The 27,984-nt window shown below is 37.8% G+C and overlaps 2 protein-coding genes and 1 pseudogene across 3 annotated transcripts in view; 1 reads left to right on the top strand and 2 right to left on the bottom strand.

Moving 5' to 3' along the window:
- ZNF879 (zinc finger protein 879) overlaps positions 1 to 27,984 on the bottom strand; it is a 261,034-nt gene that overhangs the window by 101,515 nt on the left and 131,535 nt on the right. The gene's annotated exons all lie outside the window — the stretch shown is intronic.
- ZFP2 (ZFP2 zinc finger protein) lies at positions 254 to 27,904 on the bottom strand. Its single transcript, XM_079144151.1, has 5 exons — positions 27,673 to 27,904; positions 23,920 to 24,032; positions 17,147 to 17,279; positions 16,742 to 16,834; positions 254 to 6,178 (listed from the first exon to the last, which is right to left on the bottom strand). Exons 1-5 carry the CDS (start codon positions 27,761 to 27,763, stop codon positions 4,716 to 4,718), a joined length of 1,893 nt encoding a protein of 630 aa, XP_079000277.1. The 5' UTR covers positions 27,764 to 27,904; the 3' UTR covers positions 254 to 4,715.
- The window catches only part of LOC306663696 (platelet-activating factor acetylhydrolase IB subunit alpha-like), a 428,586-nt pseudogene continuing 419,840 nt past the window's right edge, over positions 19,239 to 27,984 (top strand). Inside the window, exon 1 of the transcript XR_013766670.1 lies at positions 19,239 to 22,976. The product of XR_013766670.1 is annotated as a platelet-activating factor acetylhydrolase IB subunit alpha-like (transcript). The remainder of the gene's footprint in view (positions 22,977 to 27,984) is intronic.

Below are 27,984 nucleotides of genomic sequence, written 5' to 3'. Positions count from 1 at the left end.
AATACAGGATTTTCATGGAGCTCAAGAAGGAAAGATGAGAGGGTTTTAACTTTGTTGGTAAAATAAAATTTAAAAGGCAAGAATGTCACCTGAGGGCTGGGATTGTAGCTCAGTGGTAGAGCGCTTGCGTGCTTAGCACACGTGAGGCACTGAGTTCGAATCTCAACACCACATAAAAATAAAGGTATTGTGTCCATCTACAACTATATATATATATAAATGAATGTCACCTGAGGTTTGTCACTTAAATTGTTGGCCACTTTTTAGAGAGCAATGTCAATGACTTTGTGTGACATCACAGCATTCTACTTGGGGTTTTATTGAAGATTTTATTCCACCAACACCTTTACCAACTCTGATTAAATACCCTTCCTTGGGATTATGGCTGGTTCCTAGTGTTTGCTTGCTAAACCCTATTACAAGACCCCTGCGGTAAGGATGTAGTAACATCTTCCTTTAGCTTTTGTCTCTTCCTTCTACACTCAATTCATTCACCCACTGGTTTCCTAAATATACACTGTGTTCTTAGCTTTCTTGCGGTTACTCCTGTTCTCCTCTCCCCCCAACTTCCCATTTCCCTTTTTTTCTTTGCACCCCAACTGGCTCACTACAGTGGTACCTTGTGCTAGGAGCTACTTTGAAGCAGGGACTAGGGGTCCTTCATACTAGAATTGATACAAGCTGACTTTCACACTGAGTCGGAGCAGTGTCTCACTCATTCCTGTTGTTACTCCAACATGCAGCACAAAAGCACAAAAGCCTGTGGACTGCACGCATGAAATGAATTATGCCAAATGTGTGTACACACAGGGTAGTAACCTACCTCAACTATATCCTAAGCACTCATAGATCTCCCAGAGTCCCATCCCCTCCAGATCTGGGGTGTGTGTGTGTTTAGGAGCCCAATGCAGTCCCCATGATCATCCAAGTTTAGGGGGCTATCTACGGGTTATCTACAAGAAGGGTACAGGAACCATATTCTGCTGCTCCACCTGTGTTAGAGAACCCAGATTGCTAACCTATTTAAATGTTCAGATACCCATTTTACAGAGTTCCAGTAGAAATGGCCCAATTTGTTTTTTGAGCTGTTATAGATAAAATATAGCTAATCACCCCTTTCTCTGTAGTTGCAGAGGACCCTATGTTTCTTGATCTTAGAAGTCATTCAATGTATCCTACTTCTCTCTTCCTGAGTCTCCTGCCATGAATTCCTTTAGGGCTCTAGATCCCCAGAAACTACTGAGAAGGTACTCAGTAAATATCTAATGGCATATTGGTCATTCATGGCTATCTGTCTGCTGCTCACAGATCTGACTACATGGACAGTGACTAGATGGCAGCCTCTACTTCACCTGATGATTGAAAAGGGACAGATACTTGGCCAAAAAAAGTGACCTGTGAGTCCTGTCTTAAAAGAATGATCTGGACCAATTAGGTTTCTTTCATGAAATTTTAGAATTAGGACAGAGAGACATGAGGGTCAGATAGGAGAGCTGATGCTATTTTGGATCATATGAATTTAATTTTAAGTAAAGGAAGCCAACGCTTACTGAGGAAGTGGAAAAACTCAGCAATAGGAGCCCAAATTGTGGTGGTGGTAGTGGCAAGGAGTAGGGACAGAGAATACTACACATCCTTGGCTATTGATAGTTCCCAGTTGCCACAAAATCTGGCTATACTTTATTTCAAGTGACACACAAAAAAGTCCTCAAATATTACAAAAACTACAGTTCTACTTGAGAATTGAGACCAAATCCAAGACCTGGGCTTAACAAGAGGATATTATAAACAAGGTATTTTCTCTCAGACCCTTATACTTTGAATATTTTCTTCAGGTGTTTCCCAAATAAATATCATCCTTTCCCTCATTTTAAGCACAGAGGAATAAAGAGAATGGAGTAGATCACTGGAATGAGTTTCTCCACTTCTCTTCCCTCTCCCCCGCTTAAACACACCCCTTGACTCACCCTGCTGATTCTGGGGCTCCTTGACTATACTCGGAGTCTGAACAGGCGAAGGAATGAAACACTAAACCAATTGTATCCCCCAAACTTAGAAATTTTTAATAATTATACCCATTCTACTCCTTTCCCTTCATATGTTTGTGTTCCACCTGATCTCAAGAGAAAGAAATGAAGAATAAGAAAAAAAGGGGCAGAGAAGAGATGGGTAGAAAAGAAATGAAAATGACAAAGACAGCAGCAAAATAAAGGTTCAAAAGGAAGGCACAGAACAAAGGGGAGAGGAAGGAATGGCAGGTACTGAAGTCCCAGTGGATGCCATGAGTTAAAATTGATAAGCTATTAACCCTGAGTACTGACATTGCCCAGACACTCTGGACAAACATCTTCTGGACCCATGACTTCTTAATTCCCACCACTCCCATTGGAAAGTTTCCATCCTCTTGTTGAAAGTATTCCTGAAGCTTCTGTGCACCAAATCTTAAGTTTCCTGGTCTGAGCTGCACATCCATTCATTCCTGTCTCCTGACACTCTGATGCCTCTTTTCAGTTGTAAACATACTCAACCCTACCTTATATCATACAGATGCTCCCTGGGTAGATGGTTGGCTAAATCAGTCACATTCTTTAACCCTTTAATTTGCCTACCTCTATTTTTTTCAGGCTCCCTTGCTGCTACGAGTGGTCATGTAACAGTTATGGCCAATAAGATGTAGGCAGGAGTGTGCTAAGGGGTTGGGAAACCTTTTCTGATAGAAGGTGAAGATGTTGCTTGGACTACTCACACCCTTTCTTCCTGCCTTGAATGCAGACATTTTACCTGAAGCTATGGTCACCATCAGTAACCAGGATGGAAATTCCATGCAATGTAAATCATTCAATTATTTTATCTGTGGACCAATGCTGACCACCTCCATGTTTGTTATTTGAGAAAACACCCCTACTCGCTTAAGACATTGCTAAGTGGAATTCTGAATATCTGTAGCCAAAAGGTCTTCTGGTAGGTAAACCCCTTCTCAGTTCTCATCTCCTTGGTTAACTTTTTAAACCTCTCCCATCTCAGTAAAGCTACTGAGTCATTTTCAACATTTAACTCACTCTTCAACACATTAAAATTTATACCTGTTCTAAACTGGTAATCAAAAGCAAAGGACATATTTCTATCTTTATCTTATTTCATTCTACATCAATTGATAAGATTATGTCCATCCCTGGTTTCATTGCTTCATGATTTTCCTTTCTGTTTTTATTTTTCTATTGACAGTTCATTCCTCTCAGCTTCTACTGATTCTTCTTCTGCTTCACTTTCCCCACACTAGGAGTCCTGACAGTATTGACAGTATTACCACTGTGCCCTTTACCACTGACCCTTTTCTTATTTGACTGCCTCTCAGGACTCTCTTCTTATAAGTACTGTGAGCTAACTGGTTGTGCCACTGGAGCTCCTCAGGATTTTTTTCTTGGATGTCCCAGAGACACATCCAAATGCTCTCAAACTGAAAACACCATTGTTGTACAAAGATGGCCACTTTATGTGGTTTTAATTATAGAATCCCAATCCACACAAATAAGAAATTCAAGTCATCCTTCTTGTTCAAATAGCCATACCTAACCAGTTACAGCTTTTTTAGATTCTGCCAAATCATTGCTTGATTGTTCCTTTCCTATCCCATGACACTGCCACTTTCTTAGTTTGTCCCTTAAAAATAAAGAATGAATCATAATCATTTTGACTAATCATGTCTAGCCCATATTTAGGATGTGGCAAATATATGTGAAATGAATGAAATTAAACTAGTATCATCACGACAGATCTATAAAGTATCCCTCTGAGTGTTCTGAATGTTTTGAGTTGGAAATATTGTATTAATATGCTAAATTCTCATATTTATTAGTGTTCACTTCCTCATTCTCCTTATCATTCGACAGTTGAATAAGACACAAAGATGTGTATTTATTTGATTCTTCTGTACTTAAATACAATATTTAAATTAAGTTTTGTAAATCAGCTAATTTAACAACAGTTTAATGACTATGAAGAACTCAAAACAGCATGCTATTGCCTTAAGATTTGTACAATTATTCTATTACCTGGTAGAAACCAGCCTATATTTTAGGGGAGAAAGTAATGCAGGCAGAGGGGGAAGGGCATTATGAATTGGTAGAGGTAGAATATTTTGATTTGAAATATCTGACTGTGGAACCGAAGTGTCTAGACAACATACATAACAGAGTAAAAGGCCAAAGATTTCCTAGCATCATGGTTTGTAACATTTTAGCTAATAGGGAATCCCCCAGACCTTTTACATCCAAAATCTCTCATTTACTAGGTAAGAAAATTGTGACCTGCTGAAAGAGAGTAACTTGTCCAAGTTAGTGGCAGGTCAGGACTACATACCAGGTCTTTGGGCTGTCCAGTTAAGCACTGTCACATTTTCTCTCCAGTGTGAAATCTCAGATGTCCCAAGGAGAATTTGCAGTATGATACAATGAAACTTATCTTGAGCATGAATCTTCACTGTTTATACATTGCTTACTGAAACCTTCTGGTATAAAGTATGTTTTACCTTCTGAATCAAGATTTCTTCACTTTCACATGATTTCTCTGCTGTGGTCTATATTATCTGATATGGTAGACTGTACTTCAACTAAAAGATACCCACAATTGTTACCTTTATTAGGTATCTACATCAACATGACTTTATCTGATTACTGAAGAGTTAATCATGATGATGTGGCCAGTGAAAACCATCCTCACATGTGAGTTCTTTGATGTCTTGTAAGGTTTGTACTTCGACTGAAGGCTTTTCCACATTCAGTACACTGATAGGGTTTCTCTCCTGTATGAGTTCTCTGATGTACTATAAGGGATGAATTCTTAATGAAGGCTTTCCCACACTGATCACATTCATAGGGTTTCTCACCAGTATGAATTCTTTGATGCTCAATAAGGTATGCACTCTGGCTAAAGGCCTTTCCACACTCAGTGCATTCATAAGGTTTCTCTCCAGTGTGAATAACCTGATGTACTGTAAGGGATGATCGCCCAGTGAAATGTTTTCCACATACCATACACTCATAAGGCTTTTCTCCAGTATGAATTCTCCTGTGTTGAGTAAGAGATGAATTCTTACTGAAAGCTTTTCCACACTGATTACATTCAAAAGGTTTTACTCCAGAGTGAAGTCTCTGATGTTCTATAAGGTATGTACTTTGGCTAAAGGATTTCCCACATTTGTTACATTTGTAGGGTTTTTCTCCAGTGTGATTTCGCTGATGTAGGGTAAGAGTTGAACTCTTACTAAAGGCTTTTCCACATTCACTGCACTCATAAGGTTTTTCCCCAGTATGACTTCTCTGATGAACGATAAGATGCATACTTTGACTGAAGGCTTTTCCACATTCATTACATTCATAGGGTTTTTCTCCTGTATGAGTTCTCTGATGCACAGTAAGATTCATGCTTTGTGTAAAGGCTTTCCCACATTCATTACATTTATAGGGTTTCTCTCCAGTATGAATTCGTTCATGTTGAATAAGGGATGAATTCTTACGGAAGGCTTTTCCACACTCTTTACACTGATAGGGTTTCTCTCCAGTATGAGTTCTTTGATGAACGGTAAGATTCATGCTCTGACTGAAAGCTTTCCCACATTCGTTACATTTGTAAGGTTTCTCTCCAGTATGAATTCTTTGATGTACAGTTAAAGAGGAGCGTTCAATAAAGTGTTTGCCACATACATTACATCTGTATGGTTTCTCCCCAGTATGGATCCTCTGGTGCTTAAGAAGGGATGAGCTCTGGCTGAAAGTTTTCCTGCATTCATGACATTCATAGATTTTCTTTCCTACAAACATTCTTTGATTTTTCATTAATTCAGAATTTTGTTTGGTGTCTTTTCCTTGTGAATTCCAATTATGGGACCTTTTTGCCATAGGAATGCTTTGTGGTGTATCAAGGACTGAACCTCGATTGGAACATCTTTCAAATTCATCACCTCTACATACCCTCCTCTCTGTGAGAGTTTCCTCATGGGTAACTGCCACTTGGCCCAGATGTCTCTCCCATTGCCCCTTTAACCAATTACCAGGTTCCCAGGTTTCCCCTAAGGTTGAATGCCAGACACGTTCCCTTTCCATTATGACCCCATGGGATAAATCTTCAGAAATGCTGGGTTTTAGAGCTGACTGTTTGGTTTCAAGTCTTGTCTCCCAGTCTGAAAAAAAAAAAAAAAAAATTCAAAGGTACATTGGTTTGTGTACTAGGAGACAGAAAATTAAACTAGAATAACTATTAGATACATTTTAGAGCTTTCAAAGGTACCTCTACAATTAGGTAGAGAAATTAGAAAGGAAGGAAAGAACAGTGGGCCAGCTGATGGAAAACAGGGGAATTAGAAACAGGATGGAAGATCTACTGGTTAAGCAGAGAAAGGAGTGAGCTCATTAAGGAGTGATGGGCAAATAATGAAGATGGAACAAATGGAAAATTTACAGAAGACCTAGGATTGGTAGAAGTAGATCAGAAAGCCCTGCTACATCATACTTGATATTCCTACAAGCAGTTTCTTTTTCTCCCATAAGGCTGCTTAGAATTCTGTACCAAAGTAATCTTCATAAAACATCACAATGTGATGTAATGAAAAAACTGTTAATCCTACAGTCAGATAAATGGTTCAAACCATGACTTTTAACACTGTTTACTTATCTCCCCAGGTCTGATTTTTCAGATTTAAATTACAAGTAGAGACAATCTGATATGGGTAAGAAATGTACATAAACTACACTTGGGGAACATACTTGTTTGCAACATAAAAACATTTGAACATACTTGAAACTGATGTGATCTACAGGCTTTTTCCCCTTCAACTTTAAGTAGGCTCACAGAGATTCTAGAATGCTAAAGAGTTCTAACCCTTCTCCAGAAAAGTGAGAGAGTGGCAGGGGCAGGCAAAAGAAAACTGTTGAACTGTGGAGCGGGGGCTGAAGGAAAGACCCTGGAGTCATTCAGACTTTATTTTCTCAGATCCAATAGGCAATGGAGAGAGAGAACAGAAAACTACAGTTTCAGAATCAGCTTATGATTGTTTATCCAAGTTAAGAGAGCAGAGGCAGACAACGAATCAATGAACCAAAGGCTGTGAGCACAGGCCTGACTGTGAAGTAAGAGATGCATTAACCAGGTTCCCATCCAATCTGACCTGTTTACACAAAAAACATACAAACAGAAAAAGTGAAAAACCAAACCAGCCCTGCATCTAAAGCACACACCTCACCAAGTATCCTAAAAGAAATCTAGCCAATTAAATAGGAAAATATTAGCAGGCAATATATGAAATGACATCTGTTTCTTGCCCCACCTCACTTTGGTCACATCCAGCTATCCAATTCAAGTTCTTTGGGAATAAAATGCTTCCCAGAAAACAACACAAAGAGCAAAGAAGAATCCATTCACACAATTAGATAACAATAAAGTCCAGAAGGAACTGCCTCCATTGAAAGATACATGGTACACAGAAAATACTGTTTGGAAACTATCTAGGAAATAAATTTTAAAAATAATAACAGGAGAATTAGAAGACAAGAAGGGAGAATAAATGTTGACATAATTAAATGGTTCCAGTCACCAAAGACATAAAGAAAGTAAAAACAAACAAACAAACAAACAAACAGAAAACAGATGGTACAGGTCAGGAGAAGATATGTAGAACACATGACCCACAAAGAATTTGGTCCTGGACTTATAAAACAATGTCTATGAAACACAAGACCCATTAGAAAAATGGGCAAAAACTTGAATAATCACTTAAGAAAAGTAAATGTGAATGGTTTGTAAACATAATAAAGATGCCCATCTCAGTGGTATACAGAGAAAGACAGAATAGAAGTGCAGTAAGATACCATGAACACATCTCTCTGCATAATCAAATGTAAAAATTCAAACTAATAGTTTCAGATTTTGTTAAAAAGTACAGTAATGATAACTTTCACATGTGCTAGTGGGAGTGAAATTTTTTCCAAGTATTGGGAAAATAGTTTAGTCCAACTGAGAACAGACAGACTGTGAGTTAGCATATCTAGCAGATACAAGTACTTAGGTAAATCCGCCTAAGATCCATAATGCTTTGAGTAACACCGCACCACAAAAGAAATTTGGGAAAAACCCAATCTCCATCAAGAAGGGAATGGGAAACTAAATTGTCCAACATTTATACAATTGACAAAAGTAATGATGACTTGAAATGGCAAGAGGGGTATCATTTCCTTGTTCCTGATCTTTGAAAAAAGGCTTTTTAATCTTTCACCATTGAATATGATGCTATCAGTTTATTCATATATGGCCTGTATTATGTTGAAGTAGTTTCTTCTAAGGTTTTTCAGGGCTAGTGGGAATATAAAATAGCACAGCCATTGTGGAGAACAGTATAGCAGTTCCTCAAAAATTAAAAACAGAATTCAGCAAATTCCACTTCATGGTATATACCGCAACAAAACGAAAGGGTGCACCAATGCTCACAGCAATGTTCATAACAGCCCAAAGGAGGAAGGAATTCAAGTGTTCATCAACAAATAAACAAAATATAGTAAATGCATAAAATGAAATATTATTCAGCCAAAAAAGGAAATTCTACAACATGGATGAAACTTGAAGACATGCTAGGTGAAATAAACCAGTCACCAAACAATAAATATTTTGTGATTCCACTTAAATGAGATGACCAAATTCAGAGATAGAAAGTAGAAAAAGGTTGCCAGAGATCCGGGGGAAGGAAGAATGGGATGTCAGTGTTTAATGGGTAAGTGTCAGCTGGGGAAGATGAGAAAGTTCTGGAGATTGGGTGGCGGTCACTGCTACATAACAAGGTAAATGCATTTAAATGCTTCCAAACTGAAGAAAAATGGCTAAAATGGTAATTTTATGTTATGCATATTGTACCACACACACATTAACTAGTTGTTGTAAAATAACACCTAAAATTAGTAACATATTAACAGTTCATAGTAGAGAGGACATATCATCAACCTGACAGATACTTAGCATTTGATAATATAGAACATCCATTTCTGATTTAAAAGAAAAAAATTAGCATTGCACTAAGCATAAAAAAATAATCACTAGAAGAATCCTCACTAACAGGATCAAGGAAAGGGTTCTTACTATTTATTACTACTTCTATTGAATGTCATTCCAAAAGTGTGACCAATACAACTAGGCAATTGAGAAGAGAGGAATTTTCATTCTTCCCAGATTATATGACTCTTTATGAACAAAATGAAAAACTGTCAGGATGGCTTTACTCAGAATTAATGAAGTGTGTGGGCCTGAAACGTTAGCTTTAAGGGTCAAGGACTGAACAATGTTTCTGACTCTTGACACTTTGCTATGTCATTAAATAAGGACTTTACAAAGCACACAGCATTATGCTCGACCATCCTAAGTGTTCAATGATTGTAAGCTGTTATCATTACCATTGTTTTATATTAAGAAATATGCAGTTCTGTATTCCTTTTTCCTTAAACAGGACTTTTTGGTGATAACTTATATTACTTTGTCTTAGAATGCTTTTTCAGCCTTTCCTGGTTAACTTATAGGATTTTTATAATTTGGAGACTCATTGGGACATGAACAAGAGTCTCCAGAACCAGAGAGTCTGGTAAAGCCCAGATCTTTCAGTATTTATGACTAGAACAGGCTATAGTAGAGATCAAGAGCTTACACAGTACTGTGGGAGAGATAGGGGGGTTGGGCAGCAGCCCAAGGCAAGTTGATTTATTTTTTTCCTTTTATATTTCTTCCACATCCTGTGAATACTTAAAGTACTCAACAAAACTAAACTATTTCAGTACCCATCTGACTGGACTCCTATGTATATGCTTGCAACCCTACAATACATTCTTTACATAGCAGCCCGATCTCTTAAGCATGACAAATCATGATTCAATATTTATTTATTAGCCAGACACTTCAAAGTGCTTAGGATGAGCAATGAACAAAAACACAAAATTCTTATGGCACTTATACTTTAGTGAGAGGAAGGAGGACAATCAACATAAGTAAAATACCTAGTACTTAAGCAGTATACCTTTTGGTAAAACAATAAAAGCAACAAAATGGAAATAGGGAATGTGAGAGGTAAAGTTTGTAATTTTAAATAGGATCATCAGGACAGACTTCGTGGAGAATTTTGCAAATTCTTATTTTTATCTTTAGAATTATTATTCTTATTCTTTTAGATACACGACAGTAGACTTTATTTCAACATATGCATATATAGAGTATAACTTATTCAAATTAGGACCCCATTTTTGTGGTTATACATGATATGGAGTTTCACTGGCATTGTATTCGTATAAGAACACAGGAAGAAAAATTCACATTTAATTCAAGACTTTAAGGGGTTGAGAGGGAGTCACAGAAATATCTAAGGTAGAGCAACCCAGGGAGAGGGAAGAGCCAGTGCTGCAGCCCTGAGGCAGCAGTGAACCTGTCCTGTTAAGAATGAACAAGTTTTCTGGGTACTTGTACATTTACTATAGTTTTCTAGGTCAGAAACAAAGATGTGTATTTATTGAACATAGTGATGTTCATGTTGGCACAAAGGCAGACAGGGTCTATATAATAATATATGATTCTTGGTGTTTGTGTATGTGTATACACATATATTTACACTTACACACACACACACACACACACACAGTTACCCAAGACACCTGTGAAAATGATTCAAAATCACATATAAAGCACAGGCAATAGACTTTCATATTTAGGAGTAATTAGGGGTAGCTTCCTGGAGAGCATAAAATATTACAGAATCCCCAAGTATATTTTTAATTTTTATAAAAATTTTTAAAACTATCTAATTATTTATTTATTTATTTAATGGTACTGGGCACTTTACCACTGAGCTACATCCCCAGTACTTATTTTTTATTTTGAAACAGGCCTCACTGAGTCTGGCCTCAAACTTGTGATCTTCCTGCCTCAGCCTCAGAATTGCTGGGCCCAACTTTAGTTTTTAGACCTAATCTTTAATAATAAATCTCTAACACTTTATACATGCATTAACTAAAACTTGGTATGTGTGTTAATTTTTGTTTCCTTAATAACTAAATATCATCAATTGATTTAAGTCTAATGACCAGTGATTAAAATTAAAACTCACTGCTTTCCATCTTGCTAATAATTTTTCTTCACTTAACAATAACAAATTCACTAGCAATAATACTGGCAACAGGAACAGCACTTTTCTTTCCATTTTCTACTTATCTTTTATAAAAATAAAATCTAACAAAGCATTTGATAACTATATAAATGTTAGTACAGAAAAAGATAAATCAAAAAGAAAATTAGAAGCTGTAGTTTTACTAATTATATTAGAAAATAAGAAGTCATTGCAAGGCAAGGAAATGAAATTATAATTTTTTTTTAAGAATTAAACTTGGAAGACCAAAACAAAACACCTATGTTCAAATTCTGGCATGTTATTTCATCTCTCTGAGCCCATTTCTTCCACTATAAAAGGGGCTAATAATACCTACCCTGTAAGTTTGTAATGATGAGTAAATTAGATGATGACTGGGGAGGAGCCGAGCACAGTACTCAGTCGATGCATTCTCTTCTTGGCTTGGACAGGATACTAAGAGAACTAAATGGTAGATTAATCTGGCAGTAATATCCAAGAAAATCTGGAAAGAACAAGATCTAGAGTTTGCAAAACATCATGTTCTCTGGGCCTTGTTCCAGTTTTCTGGATCTGTAGTTTCTCTTTCTCTAATGGATACTTCTTTCCCTTATTAAAACACATACCAGAGGCATTGTATCTCTGGCTTCTTTCAATTCTTGTTCTTCCTTCCTTTTCTGTCGGAGTTAAACCTACGAAAATGATAGTCTGTACTCATTTGCTTCTCCTTCACCTGCTCTTTATTGTCTTTTCTTGTTTGTTTCTCCATCATTTTTTCATTGACAGCACACTTTCCTCTTCCCAGGGTGGCAGGCTACTTATACAAAGTCCACAGCATTTTTCATGTCTTACTTAACACTGTGCTTTGCTTTTGATTTTCTCTCTTCCTTCACCCCAATTCTCCTGGCAACCCTGGTCTTCTCTGAGCACTTTTTCTGTCACCTTTATGAGAGCATCTTTGGCCCCCAGACAAATGTTACTGGTCTCAAGGTTCTATCTGGGTTGCTTCTGAACTTTTCACACACTCTTTGTGATAATTATCCAATTTTCATTGATATGAACTTCACAAATACGGTTACGAATCTGAAGTCACCTTTTTCACTTGATTTCTAAAAATTTTACTTGATGTCATTCAGTATTCACTAAATAAATACATTAAATACTCTGGCAAGGCAAGGGGGTGGGCAGCGGGTACAAAGAAATATATGCTCAATAATACAATTCAGTGCTAGTATGCAGATAGATATTCATAGAGACAAGTAAAATACTGTACAATAATAAATGAGGAATCTTTAGGATTCAACCTAATGGAGAAGCCTGAAAGTGGTAAAGGAGTAAAGGAGAGGAAAACACTATATTAAAAATGTGTTTTCTTCTGCTGTCTCTGAAACACCCACCAAAATGACAGTAAAGGGACAAAAAAGTTCTAAATAAACTCACTAAAATAGGGAAAAAATGTTGCATGTATATACCAACAACCCCCCAAACAAACAAATCATAAGTGAAAAATCCTAAACATCTTCCTATAAACGAGAGATTAATGCATACATTAAAAGAGATTGCTATTAAAAAAAGAAGGAGCCAGGCACAGTGTCACACATCTGTAATCCCAGCGACTCAGGAGGCTGAGAAAGGAGAATTGTGAGTTCAAAGCCAGCCTCAGCAAAATCAAGGCGCTAAGCAACTCAGTGAGACCCTGTCTCTAATAAAATTCAAAACAGGGCTGGGGATGTGGCTCAGTGGTTGAGTGCTCTTAAGTTCAATCCCTAGTAACCCTGCACCTCTGAAAAAAAGGACACTTAAAGGAAGGAAGCTCATGAAAATTAAAAAAAAAAAAAAAAAAAAATCTGATAACAGAAACAGATTTTTTTTTTTACAGAAGAAGTGAAAAGAAATAAGCACTCTTTTCTTCTCCTACCTCAGGGTCTTTGCACATGCTATCCCCTATACCCAAAATGTCTTTCCATATGGCCCATCAATTTATTTGAGCATCTGTTCAAAGGTCACATGTTCCCTGACCACACCTATAAACAGCAGTTCTGTTACTAACTTAACTCCCTTTATGCTACTTGATTTTTTGCACAGCCTACAACCATATTATATTTATTAGCTCTCTTTCTTTCTTCCTTTCCCTATATCCTCCTTCCCTCCCTTCCTTTCATTCTTAATTTATGATGTCGTCCACTAGAATGTAAGTACCTCAAGGCAACTGCCTGTTTTTCCTACTACTATATCCCATAGCTAGGAACAGGGCCTAGTATTCAGTAGACATTTACATAAGAATAAATACCAATAAGTCATTTACATAAGAATAAGTCATTTACATAAGAATAAATACCAATAGCAACAGTAGTCAAAGCCACAGACAGCTATAGTAAAAGAGAGCTATAATAAAAGTGATTGAAGATATCCTGAAAGATCATATTATACCAAGGGAATTAACATCAAAAACATAAAACAGTATCCAAAGCTGTAGAGTATGTAGCAAGATCCATTAAGATGTAATACACCCTTTGGCCTAGTAACTCTACTCTAGAATCTGAGTTCTTTAGAGTTTACTAGAAACTAGCAGTGATAGTCCTAAAGTTATTTTTTTTTTTCCTGTTGTGAAACTGAACATTCCTAAAGAAACTAGTGGGATAGAATTTCTTTAAGCAAGCACCAGATAAATAACTTCTTCCTTCCACAAGGAAATGTAAATAGGCAGGCTTACTGAAGGCCTGCAAGGGAAGACTCTAGAGGCTTACAAGGGCTATTTCAGCCTTTAGAAGATAAGTCATTTCTTCTGACTTTTGTATCTATTAATAAACCTTTTTTAATGTTAGACTTAATCGAACAAGCATAGCTTGACAAAGAACAGACTCCTGCCTTGACCAATTTTCTCATGATCAGTAATGATAGGAAGCCCACAGACATGAGCATATAGAGTTAAGAGGAAACTGCCAACCCCCAGGCTTTCTGTTAAAAAAGCAATTTACCTAAGGCTACTTCTGCCCTACTCTGGTTTAAGTCAATAGGATTTGTTATATTCCTCAGCAAACAACCTGTTATCTGCAAAGGTACTATCAGGTTCTCCCTATATAAGAAGAATATAAGTTACCCTAAAAGGGAGACTTTTATGACCTTTATACAAACCAAAGATTACAGGACTCAGGAAAACAGGACAATTACAAACAAAGACCAATGACCATAAAATCTGTAAGAACAAGTTCCAATTAGAACAAATAAGTACAAGCCAAGGTAACTCAGAGCTGCTTTTAGATCTAAATTTAACATATCCTTTTAATGGTAAAATTTCCTCTTCTCCCCATAAGTTTTGCTTAGGTACCTGTGGGTAAGACCATGCTCAGTAGAGACTTAAAAATCTGATGCAATCCTATTGCAAGTCAAAAGTTGAAAGGTGGTACCTAGGCAGAACACTCTAGAAACTTTCCTAAGACCTCCAATAATACTGGGAAACAAAGGGGGTTCATTGTCACTATCCTCTGAGAGGACTGGCTCTCTCCCTTAAGACTGTCTTTTTTTTTTTTCCCTTTTCTTTTCCCTTCTAATAACTGATGCTATATTATTACTAAGTCTTGTATCTTGTCTGAAATTTTTATCATGCAAGAGAAAAAGAGCAAGAACAAAGCACAATCTCCTGTATCAAATACCATTCAGTCCACAGGTCAAATTTCCCCACCCTGCCTTAACTGCCTAGGTAATGTTACCAGGTATGTTATTTGCTTTCAATGTATCAATTTACCTTTATTTTCTAACAAGTTGTAATAACTGCTTTTTCTTTGTAATATTCATTCAAGACAACTTGAATTTGTTTTCCTGGGCCGAGTTATTCTTGTTTGGCTCAAACTGTTTTCTTATTTCCTTCAAGATACAGTTATTACTCTTCCTGGATACTTCTATGATTTTTAAAAATTTCTTTGTACTTACATAGACCTTTACTATCCAGAGAGCAAATAAGTATTTACTATGGGGGCTGGAGTTGTGGCTCAGTGGCAGAGTGCTTGCCTAGCATGTGTGAGGCAGTGGGTTTGATTCTCAGCACCTCATAAAAAATAAATAAATAAAATAAAGATATTTTTAAAATATTTACTAGTTCTTTAATATAAAAAAATGTATAAAAAGAAGGGATAGGGCTGGGATGCAGCTCAGTAGCAGAGCACCTGCCTAGTGCTAGGGGATAGACAAATGAGAATGGTGGGAATGTGTGGTTAAGAGAAAAATTCTATAAAATGGGCCCACCGTGCTGATCCCCACATGCTTTCTTTTCCAAAAAAAGCAATTCGCCTGCAGCCCTGCCTGGCCTGAATGGACAGGATATGTCACATTCCTCAGCAAACTGAGGCAGCAGTCAGTGTAAATAATGAATGATTGGGGTTGAGAGGGTGACAATTGGTTATCACCAGTTGGCTAATGGTTAACTTCTACCATTGTGCTCCAGCACTCTGGGTTGCTAACAATTAACCTCCCCACTCCTGCGCCTTCCTGCTCCCAGTCATAAATATGGGAAAAAGGAGAAGACAATAATTACAGAGGGAGTTCTGTGGTCTATAGGAAAGCAAGTTGTACCCCTGCCATAGGCTTTCAGCTCTGAAACCCCCTCCTCTTCGGGGAAGTCTGTTCTCTATCACTTTCTTAAATAACACTAGCTTGCTGCGCTTGCCTTGGCAATCCTCGGGTATTTATTCTTCAACACCAGGGAACAAGAACCCATTCCCAGTCTACACTGGACAGGTATCACTAGCATGCAGGGCTGTGGGCTCTGGGTTCAATCCTTAACCCCATGACCAAAAAAGAAAAAAGAAAAAAAAAAAAAGATGTGGTTATAGATACTTTCATATATCATAAGGAAAATAAAGGTCTAAAATGCATTTCTGCAGAAATAAGCCAGTGATAACATCTAAAAAAGAACTTTTGGTTGTGATGGGGGTTAGTGACCAGGTAATAAAGATTAAGAAGCATTAAACATTAAGAGGCAAATGCAACTGGATGGTTAGTGAATGTAGATTAAGAATTTGGGAATGAGAAAGAAAATATATACAATGGAAGGCTGCTACAAAATATGAAGCTACAGTGATTTTTCATGTTTTTAAACATAGACTATAAAACACCTATCTGAGGCAGAGAAGAAGAATGCTGGTTACCTTTAAATGTGAAGAAAGCTTCCAAATATTTAAATAAGTAAGGGAAGGGAATTTAGGAATATAAGTTACAGCTGAGAAGAAAAATTCATGAAAGACAGTAAGAGGAGACACCTTATTCAGAGGAGAGACAGAATGATAGAGATTCAATTCAAAGTCCAGATGAAGACAGAAGAGGCAGTGACTGCTATCATTTACTGAATACTTAGTATGTTCCAGGCAACAATGTATAAGTGATACAAATGTAGTGACTTGTTTAATCCTCATAATGTATTACTTCCCTCTAAGATAAGGACGTAGGCAAGAGCTAAGAAGAATGAGTCCCATCAGTAATTTGGAAGTGTCCTCAGAATAGTATCTATTGATGCTAATCTCTCCAGACCCCTGAAGTGATTTCTCCCCACTGAAATACATTCCCCTGTGCCTCACTAACAAATTCTTGCATTCTGACACTTACCTGGAGAGACACACCCTGGGAGTTCTTTGTTCTTCAGATTCAACTCTTCTTGTTCTAGCTGGGAGATCACTTGAGGTTTGGAAAGCTGATGCCCTACATAGGAAGAAAGAGAACAAGTTTGGGTTTTGAACTGAGTCTAAAAACCAATCCCAGTATTGTTCTGATTCCTTCCTTGTCAAGGCTTCTGAAACAAAGGTAGCTATGGCTTATGAAATTTCCCATTTTCCACTCTCTACAGAAAAGACCATTCACCCTGAAAGAGGGGACACCAAGCAAATTCCCTAAGACAATGTCCTATAAGAAGCTAGGATTTCAAGTCCAAATTCATGAATTTCAGATGTTGTACAAGATTGGGGGGAAAAGGTGTCAAGGGGTAGGTCCTGAATTACAAGGAGAAGTCCTTACCCAGTGAGACCAGGTTCCTGTAGTTCTCCAGCATCACCTTCCCATACAAGTTCCTCTGAGCAGAATCTAGGTGCATCCACTCCTCCCAAGTGAAATCCACAGACACATCCTTGAATGTCACTGACTCCTGAAACTATAAATTCCTCCTCAACAAGGGATTATATCAGTAAAACCCTCTGAGGGCAGTGAAAAACCAAGTACACTAGGAGAAAGGCTAGGATAGACATCTGTGTGAGAAAAACATTCTACCTTTCGAAAAACAAAACATCTGCAATGAAAACACATTATTATGAAAGAATCAGAGATAAATATAATATAGAAAGTGGTTTGGGAGTTAAGAACAAAAAGTCGGTATAAGGGAATGCTAAGGTTTGAACTTGGAGGTGGTTTGTCCCCAAAGATTGTATAAGAAGCTTGGTCCCCAGGATGGCAACATTAAGAGGTGGTGAACCTTTATGGGGTAGGGCCTAGTGGGAGGTTGTTACTGGTACCTCCCCACTCTCTTGACTTCCTGTATTGCCACATGATCTCCTTCTTGCATACACTCCCACCACTGTGATACCATCTACCATGAAGCCTTCACCAGAATCAACTAGAAGCCAATGTGATGTCCCTGAACCTCTAGAACTGTGAGCTAAAAGCCTCTTTTGTTAATAAAGCACCAAGCCATGCTTATTTTATTATAGTAACAGAAAGAAGACTAATACAGGGAAGGTTACCAAAAGCTGCTCTAGATTTCTACTGGAGAAGTGATAATGTTCTGATCACTTCCTATTTAGCCCACTGGTGAAGAAAGGATTTCCTGCCCAATTTATTTATAAGAGAATGAAACACATGACACTGGATACATGAGATGTACAGTAATTTATTAATCACATTTAGTCACAGTCCAGGAAGGAAGACATCACACACCATGCAGGGTCACACAGGGTTTCACCCAGAAACAGACTGAACCAGCAGGGGCTGTGAGAGGCAGGTTTTGTAGTGACAAGAAGTGACCTGTGGTTACTGTGGAATGATACAATTGGCTTGTCTGAGCAATTTCACAGGCTGACAGGGAAGTGAAATGGTTAGGTGGAGCACTGGGCAGAATGCATCTGGTAGAGCTGATGGTGGAGACAGTTGGAAGACAGCCTTTACTACTAGTGAAGGCATATGCAGTGAGAGCAGGTGAACTCACCACTGGGACTCATGTCCTGACTCACCACATCACAAGGCCTAAAGATGTCAATAGAGGGTGTGGCCTTACGGTACAAGTGGGAATCCCACTTTTTAGAGGAAATTATGTGTAACAGGATTGACCTAGAATGTGAATTGTTTATCTTATAGTGACTAGCCTCAACTGAAAAAGGCATTTCAAATTTATAAGTCTATTGAAGCCTGTTCTCTATTCTCTATCCCTTAATACAGGAACTAAAACACTGTAAGTATTTAATATCTATTAAATGAGAGAAAACATAACTAAGTGTGTGGTTACTATAATAACAACTAGTTGACACTTATTTCTTGGCATTTTAATCACTCATTTCTCATTATCTCCTGTACAGCTCTAAGTGATCAATCATTCAGAGAAGGAGCAGCAAAAGTGAAGAAATATCTGTAGCCAGCTGATATTAAGAATCTAGGGCTGGGGTTGTGGCTCAGTGGTAGAGTATTTGTCTTGCATGTGTGAGGCACTGGTTTTAATCCTCAGGACCACATAGAACAAATAAATAAAATAAAGGTATTGTGTCCATTAAAAAACAAAAAGAATCTAGGCCAATGTCCATTAATAGAAGCTGATTAAACTATGATACACTTGTGCACTACGGAAGACAGAAGCTCTTTATATACTGATATGAACAGTTTTCAAGATTCATTGTGAAGTGCAAAACTAAGCAAACAAACAAACCCAAAACACCAAAACAAAACAAAAAATAAGACATGGAATGCAGAATCCTGAGTAAACATTACCTTTTACCAAATGGATAAAATATTGGGGAAAATTATATACATATGGACTTTTGTTGTTTCTTCTGGAAGGCTCCATAAGAAATTATCATCATTGTCTTCTACAGGAAGGGATCACTAGGAGGCTCAGAGACATGGGTAGAAAGCAGAGATATTTTGCTTGAATGCTCATTTATATATATATATATATATATTTTTTTTTCTGTAAGGATTGAACCAAGGGCTTCATGCATGTATAAAAGCACTGAGCTATAAACCCAGCCCTTTTAATTTTATTTTGAAATGGGGTCTCACTAAATTGCCCAGGTTGGTCTTGAATTTGTAATCTTTCTGCCTCAACCTCCTTAGTGGCCAGGATTATAGGCCTGGGCTAACCATCCTGGCTAATTTATATTTTTTGAATTCTGAATATATTATGTGACTATATCAACCATTCAGATTTTAATTAAAAAACTAAAATCTGAAATCATGAGGGAACATCAAACAAACCCAAATTGAGAAATATTATACAAAATAATTGGCAAGTATTCTGCAAAAATGTCAAAGTCATCAAGTACAAAGACTTCCAGATTAAAAGAGATTAAGGAGATATCACAACCTAATGCAGTGTGTGATTCTGGTCTAGATAAAGGATATTTAGGGAAAGGTGGCAAAATATAGTAATGCTTGTAGATTATCAAATGGTATTGTAATCTGTGTAAGTTTCCTAATTTTGATAACTGTATTTTGATTATATAAAATAAAGGCCTTAGTCTTAGGAAACAGTGAAATACTTTGGAGTTCAATCATGTCTATAACTTTTTCTCAAATGGTTTGGAAACACAAACACACACATATTCAAATATGAAGGAAGAAAGAAAATGAAAGAAAGTATGGTAAAATGTTAGTCCAGGTGAAAGCTGTCTTAAAAATTCCTTGTATTATTTTTGCAACAAGTTTTCACATCTGAAAAATTTCAAAATGAAAGGTTCCTTTTTTTAAGAAAATCATGAGATAAAGTTGGACATAGTGGTATGCACCTATAATCCCAGCCATTCAAGAGGCAGACACAGGCAGAACACTTGAACCCACTGAGTTTGAGGCCAGCCTAGGCAATATTGCAAGACCTGCCTCAAAAACAAAAACTAAAATTAAAAAAGACACACACACACACACACAAATAAAAAAATGAGATAGCATTTTCCATCCTTGGAATAACTAAAATTAAAAAAAAAAGACTTACAATACAATGTGCTACAGATTGAATGCATCCTTTATAAAAGATAAGTTGAAGTTCTAACTCTTAGCACAATGTGACCCTATGTGAAAATAAGGTTACTGCAAATTTAACCAGTTAAGATGAGGTCATAATGGAGAAGGGTGGGCCCCTACTCCAATATGACAAGTGTCCTTATGAGAAAATGTCCATTTGAAGACACTAACACACAGGAATACCATGTGACAAAGAAGGTAAAGATTGGAGTTATGCAGCTATAAGGCAATGATCACAATGACTGTCAACAAATACCAAAGGGAAGAAGCTAGGAAGAGGCAAGGAAGGATATTCCCACAGGTTTCAGAGAAAGTATAGCTCTGAAACTGCCTTGATTTTGGACTTCTGGCTTCCTAAACTGTGAGAAAATAAATTTCTATTGTTTTGAACCACCCAGTTTGTGGTATTTTGATACAGCAGCCCTACTAGGGAATATGATACATCAAGCACAGCAGAGGATGCTGAGCAACTAGAATTCTCAGACGCTGCTCGTGAACATTTAAAATGGTATATACACTTTGGAAAACAGCTTTATAGTAATTAAAAACAGGAAACAAAATGTTTATGATGAGTGAATGGATGAACAAAATGTGGTACATTCAATGGAATATTAGATGTAAAAAGGAAGGAACTACTGCTACATTATGGACAGATCTAAAAAATAACGTGTAAAGCAAAAGAAGCCAGTCACAAAAATGACTCCTGATATGGTTTCATTTGTGTGAAGTTCTAGAAAAGACATGACTAAACTATAATAATAGAAATCCCAGTCAGTGTTTGCCTGGGATGGGTGATATGGACTCTGGTAAGAGAAGAATTCTGAGATGCTCTAAATTAAGTTACAGGCCAGAGAATAGAGGGAAGAAAGAGATAAGAGAAGGCTACTTCAACCCACAGCTTCAAGGTAAGTCAACGAAGAAAAATGAAAAATAATAACAAATGCTCCAGATTCCTTGCCTATATGCTGAGAATTACCCACCAAGGCTACATCACATTCTGCTTGTGAAACCAACCAAATAAGAAATAGCAAAAATTTCTCTTTATGTACTAACCTATCCCAGGACTTTGCTATGTCCTCATATCTACAGCCAATGTTGGCTCAAGATAAATGATTTTATGTTTCTTCTCCCAAAAATTTCATTATAAATTGCCTTGAGGTCCTGTGGACATTCTTCTGCCTGATATCTGGCTGCTGGTGGCCTAGGGATTTGTCCCAGGACTCATTCTTCACCTTTTAGCTAGCATCTGTAAAGTTCAAACACTGTATTTTCAGAGACCTCTTAGTCTTAAAAGTTTAAGAACCAGAAAGGGCCATAAGGATCCCTTCTGGGGCAATGAAAATGTTCTACATCTTCACTGGGATGGTGGTTATGTTAGTACATAAATTTTTCAAAGCTAAATTAATTTTATGCTCTAAGTGGGTTATTTTATAATCATTATATCTCAAAAAAGCTGACTTAAAATTTTAACACTAAAAAATTTTAACATTATCACTACTACTACTACTACTACTACTACTACTACTACTACTATTACTACTATTTTGGTAGCAGGGATTGAATCCAGGGGTGCTTAACCACTGAGCAACATTCCCAGCCCTTTTTTATATTTTATAGAGAGACAGGGTCTTGCTGAGTTGTTCAGGGCCTTGCTAAGTTGCTGAGGCTGGCTTTGAACTCAGCATCCTTGTGCCTCAGACTCCTGAGCCATTGGAATTACAGGTATGTGCCACCCTTAATTAATAGTATTTTAACATCAAATCAAATCCAGGATACTGATAATCAAATGACAACCTTCATTAACCAGAATCTTTCAGATAACCCCCTTAAATGTTCCCTTTTTTTTAGAAAGTTCCCTTCTCTATTATTCATTATTGCTTTACGGTTTTTTGTTTGGTTTTGGTGGTGCTGGGGATTGAACCCACAGTCTTGCACATGGCTAGACAAGTGCTCTACCACAGAGCTATACCCCTACCCCCTACTGTAAGTTATTTTATCTTTTATAAATGAGCTTAGTTATTATACTGAAGAGTGAAAGTAGTACAAATAAAAATCACAACAGCTGATACCTGTCTCCATGAAACTTGCTTTAAACTGTTCTTTGATGAAAAAATGAACAACATATTTAAAAGAACCCTAATACCATACCTGATCTTATGAAAAGAGAAAACACCCTAAACATCTTGATTTCTCAGATGACAAAGTTAAATAAGTTTAACCTTAAAAATATATTTTTTAAAGCACTTAGGACCAAGTCTCCCTACTTTCTTTTTCAGAGAAGCAACAACTCCAGATTCCAGGAATACTAGCAGGTCCTAATTTCAAGTAATATCTCAGAGCACAAAAGGTCTGGTTTCCTCACTTGTGATTTCAGCTTCATGATTTCCTCTTTCTGATGGATACTGCTTTTTTCCTAGAAAAACTTTCATTTTTATTTTTATTTTTTTTTTGGTATCAGGGATTGAACCCAGTGATACTTAACCAGTGAGCCACATCACCAGTCCCTTCTTATATTTTATTTAGAGACAGGGTTTCACTGAGTTGCTTTAGGACCTTGCTAAGTTGCTGAGGCTGGCTCTGAACTCATGATCCTCCTGCCTCAGCCTCCTGAGCTGCTGGGATTAGAGGCGTGCACCACCTCACCTGGCTAGAAAAACTTTTATTGTGGTAAGTCCCTTACCAAAATTCCTCAGACTGATCTCCAAGGCACCTCTTCCAACCCCAAGCCTGCCAGGTCAGCACACATGCAAACTCCTCTTTCCCACTTGATTCCAAAAAGGGTATCAGATTCCCTCTATGCCAGTCAAGCATGTCTCACTATCAGTGAGTGCTACCCTTACCCCACTAATCTGGACTAATACTAAGGATGCCTAGCAATTACTGAATACCTTCAACATTACAGGAACCAAGCTAAGGCCCTTTTCATTTGCCTTATTCTATTTGAGCTTTGAGGAAATCTATGAAATAAACAATGCCAAGTGTATTGCAGACTTTCAGTTAATGTTATTATTTCTATCATCACTATGGAGAAGTAATACTTTAAGGAAGTCAAGTTAGTTGCCCAAGACAATGCAGGTATTAAATGACAGGGTCAGCATTTAATATTGGGACACTCCAACTCCATTATATAGCAAATCCTCTATATTTATTCATTTCCAACCCTTTAGATGTGCAAACATCCCTTTCTTTTCCTGTTGTCTACCCTGATATTCCTCTTCTCCAGATCCTGGAACACTGATAATCTAGGAACCTAGCCATACTTGGTCTTATCATCATTTTCACGTACAATCATAAATGTATCCTGCAGAGATGTGTCCTCTTTTATGATTCCTGAAAGCACATAAGCCCTATAAATATGAGGACCATCTATGATTTTTGTTCCTTTTCTGATCCTTGAACACTATCAGGAATTCAGTAGGCCACGGTATCAGTGGCCTGAGAACAGAGGTACACTGAGGGAGGCTTTGTAAAAAATCCCCAACATTCTGATATGTCAATAGCCTTGTCCTCTGCAGTGAAGCCCCCACATAGTATGGGAGTAAGAAAGAGGTCTGAGAGAAAAATAAGCTCACCTGAGCTCCCAATGGCATAGGCCCAGCAGTCATTGCCTTCTTCCTTCCTGTGGGGTCCTTCCTAGGGAATGTGGAGCCCAGGAAAGGAAAGGAAGCCATGAGAAACTGGATTCCTGCAACAACAAAACACCTATGGTAAACAGGAGTGTAAGGCACCTATATAAAGAAAACTACAATTTTTATTTATAGTTTACTCTCTTAAGCTTATTTAGATATATAAAGAAAGATGAACACAGAGATACATACTACATTCCTGGACAGGATGTCACAGTATTCTATGTTGTCACTTCCATGAAATGAATTTTTGAAACTATACTCCTAATTAAGCTACACCTGAATAACAACATTTTAAAGTTAATTATGGAAAAAATGACGTAAATTGTTTTGTACAACAACCAAGAAAATTTTTTAAAAAGAATACTGATGAAGTTGATTGCACGGTGGCATATGTTTGTAATCTCAGTGGCTTGGGAGGTTTGAGGCAGGAGGATCGTGAGTTCAAAGCCAGTCTCAGCAGTTTAGCAAGGCCCTAAGCAACTTATTAAGACCTTGTCTTTAAAATATAAAAAAAAAGGGGCTGGGGATATAGCTCAGCTGGTAGAGTGCTTGCCTGGCAGGCACAAGGTCTTGGGTTCAATCTCCAGCACTGCAAAAAAAAAAAAATAATAATAATAATAAAATAAAATAAAATATAAAAATGTGGTGAGGATGTGCCTCAGTGGTTAAGCACCCCCTGGATTCAATTCCCAGTATTAAAAAAAATAATAATAATAATGAAGACTGTTATGGTTTGGATATAAAATATTCCCCAAAATTTCCTGTGTTGAAGGTTTGGCCCTCAAAAACAGCAGTGTTCAGAGATGGGGCTCTTGGAAGGTTATTGGATCAAGAGGGTTTTGATCTCATCAATGAATTAGTCCACTGATAAATTATATATAATCTGAGGCATTATTGGGAGGTGGTAGAAACTGTAGAAAGTGGGCCTAGTTGTAGGAGGTAGATCACTGAGAGTGTGCCCTGGAAGGGTGTATCTTGTCCCCAGTCCCTTCCTCTGTCCCTCTTGTTTCCTGGCTGCCACTCATGTCTTTCCCCCATGATGTTTACTTCCATTTAGGTCCAAAGCAATGGAACTGACCATGGACCTCTCATGAACCACTGAGAGCCAAAATAAAGCTTTCTGTGCTGGGGATATAGCTCAGTTGTTAGACTGCTTGCCTTGCAAGCACAATGCCCTGGGTTCGATCCCCTGCACCGGCAAAACAAAATAAAACAAAGCTTTCCTCCTTTAAGTTTTTCTCAGGTATTTGTTATAGTGATTAAAAGCTAACACAAAGACAAATTCCTCATGTTCACATTCATATGTGGAAGTTAAGTAAGTTGCTCTCACAGAAGCACAGAATAGAAGTTACCTTAGGCTTTGGAGAGGAGAGAAGGACAGAGAGAGGTTGGGTATTAGGCACAAAAATATAGTTACACACGAGGAATAAGTTTTAATGTTCTGTAACACAGTAGGGTAACTAGAGTTAATAATAACTTGATGTCTATTCCAAAATATCTAGAAGAAAGGATTTTAAATGTTCCCAATACAAATGATAAATATTTGGGGTCATGGATATGCTAATTATTCTGATTTGATCATTGCATACTGTATACATGTATTGACTATAACACTCTACCTAAACCACAAATTATCAAATATTTTAAAATAAAAAAGAATACTGATGACATTTACCCATCCAGAATTTTTAGTTATATTAATTAGAACACAGTGTTACTAAATAGGCAGAATCACTCATTCACCAAACTATAAACTGTATAAGGGCTCATGATTTTAAGCTGTGGCAGTGAGAACAACTGTAGGTAAAATAGATGAACTCTGTGCCCTAATGGGTATTATTATCTATCAGGGGAAAGGATCAGTGGAACAATTTGAAATCTTGCCAACATAGAGGATTCATTGAAAAATGTATGCATAAGAATTCAGGGGCTGAAAGTATAGCTCAGTGGTAGAGCACCATAAAAAAATTCAGGATATAAAAAATGTGGCATTTCACATCAGTGAATAAAATTATTCAAAACTTATAATAAGGACTTTCCATTTGGGAAAAAGTTAAGATGTACATGTGGAATGACACAAAAGTATTAGAACAAAGTACAGATGAGGCTCCTTAATAATGATGTCGAAGAATCAAATATGAAGAATGGTTCTATGTTTGATATGAACATGTTAACATCTCTGCACAGTTAGGAAATATATACTTGCATATCTGAAAATTTAAAAATAAAACAGACTGGGGTTATACAGGGCAATGGTATGTAGTATATGTAAATCTTGCCTAGTATGTGTAAAGCCCTGGGTTATATTCCCAGTATCAAAAACGAAAATGGTGAATGCCTATAATCTCAGCAGCTGGGAAGGCTGAGGTAGGGGTATTGTGAGTTAGAAGTCAACCTCGGCTACTTAGCAAGGTCCTAAGCAACTTAGTGAGATCCTGACTTAAAAAAAAAAAAAAAATATATATATATATATATAATATATATATATATATAAGTATGGGGATGTGGCTCAGTGGTACAGCATCCCTGGGTTAAATCCCCAGCAAAAAAAAAAAAAAAAAAAAAAAGTCAACTACATAAAAATTCTCCTAAATATTCAAACGCAATTTAAACAACTTATTCACACCTTTCAGAAGGTTAAATAAAATGCTAACACTCAAGAGTTGTTGTGGGTCAACACTGCAAGTGCTTATATAAATGGATACTTCTGTTGGGAGGGAGGAGAAAACAGGTGGTATTAAAAAGACACTGTACCACTGACCTAGAAATACCACTTGAAGAGATTTATAGATTGAGACAACGCAAAGATGTACCTAGTTAGATTGTCTATATCATTTACATATACTTATATATATACATAAAAAACTGGGATGCAAAGGACACAGAGAAAGGACACAGCCATACTTTCCCTCACACTCATTAAATATCGATGTTAGCTGTTTTTAAAATTGGTATAAGTAAATGTTTTCAACATATTAAAACAATTCTTAAGTTTATTCTCTACCTCCATTGAGTGACAGTTACACAAAAAATAATGGAACTTAAGATTCCTGCACTTTAACCTTACCAAATGCATTTCATCACTCAATTGTAATGGGCAAATGGAGAAAGTGATACTAATATTCATATTTCCGTCTAAAAAACAGAGTGACATATTTATACATATGTACAAACACATGCAGATTTTGAGAACTTTCGAATGATTTTGCTCATCTGAATTTTCTGGTTGATCTACAGTTAAGTTTTAAAAGGAAAAATAAATACTTCAAAACAAACAATTTCCTGAAGTAGAAATCTGCATAGCAGCTTCCCGATTCTTTTGAACAGATGGGTCAAGGGGAGCCCACGCCTGCGCCCCTTTGAATCAGAAACCAGTGGGCGGTTTACACAAAGGCCTGGAGCCTGGAGACCCCGGACTGTGGTCCAGCATCCCTCCGGACTTCCAGGGGCAAATCCCCTCCACGTTGGCGACTAGTTCCAGGACTAGGATGCGCGGGGGCCGGGAAAACCCTCGAAAAGGGATCCGGGGTCCGAGCTACCGCCCATGCCTTCGGCCCTCATTGACCCTTCCAAACCCGGAACGCTGCGTCAAGTTCCCCGCCCCCGCCGCTCCGGGGCTGTGGTCCGGTCTTGGCGTCCTCCTCAGACAGGTGGAAGGTCTGAGTCGGGGACATTCCTAGCTCTAGATGTTCTCACCGCGGCCTGGCTCCGGGGACGGGAGGGGGCGCACCTGCTGCTCAGTGGCCGGGCCATCCGCAGTAGCGTAGAAGACTCTCCCCGAGACCATTCGCAACCGGCTCCGCCCCCCAGACCGCAGAGGCCTCCCTCTTGCAGCTCTGAGCTCGTCCGAGACCCGCCGCCGGTGCGCTGGGAGCACCGCACTCACCCTCTCGCGGAAGAAGCGGGACCGGCCAGCAGACTGACGCAGCCGCGCTGCGCGTCGTACTACATTTCCCACAAGGCCGCGGGGCCACAACGCCGCGTCCGAGTGCGCAGGCGCGGGGCTCT

Source organism: Sciurus vulgaris (assembly GCF_902686455.1).
Source record: "Sciurus vulgaris genome assembly, chromosome: 6".
NCBI lineage: Eukaryota > Metazoa > Chordata > Mammalia > Rodentia > Sciuridae > Sciurus > Sciurus vulgaris.
This window is presented reverse-complemented; position numbering and strand designations above follow the sequence as displayed.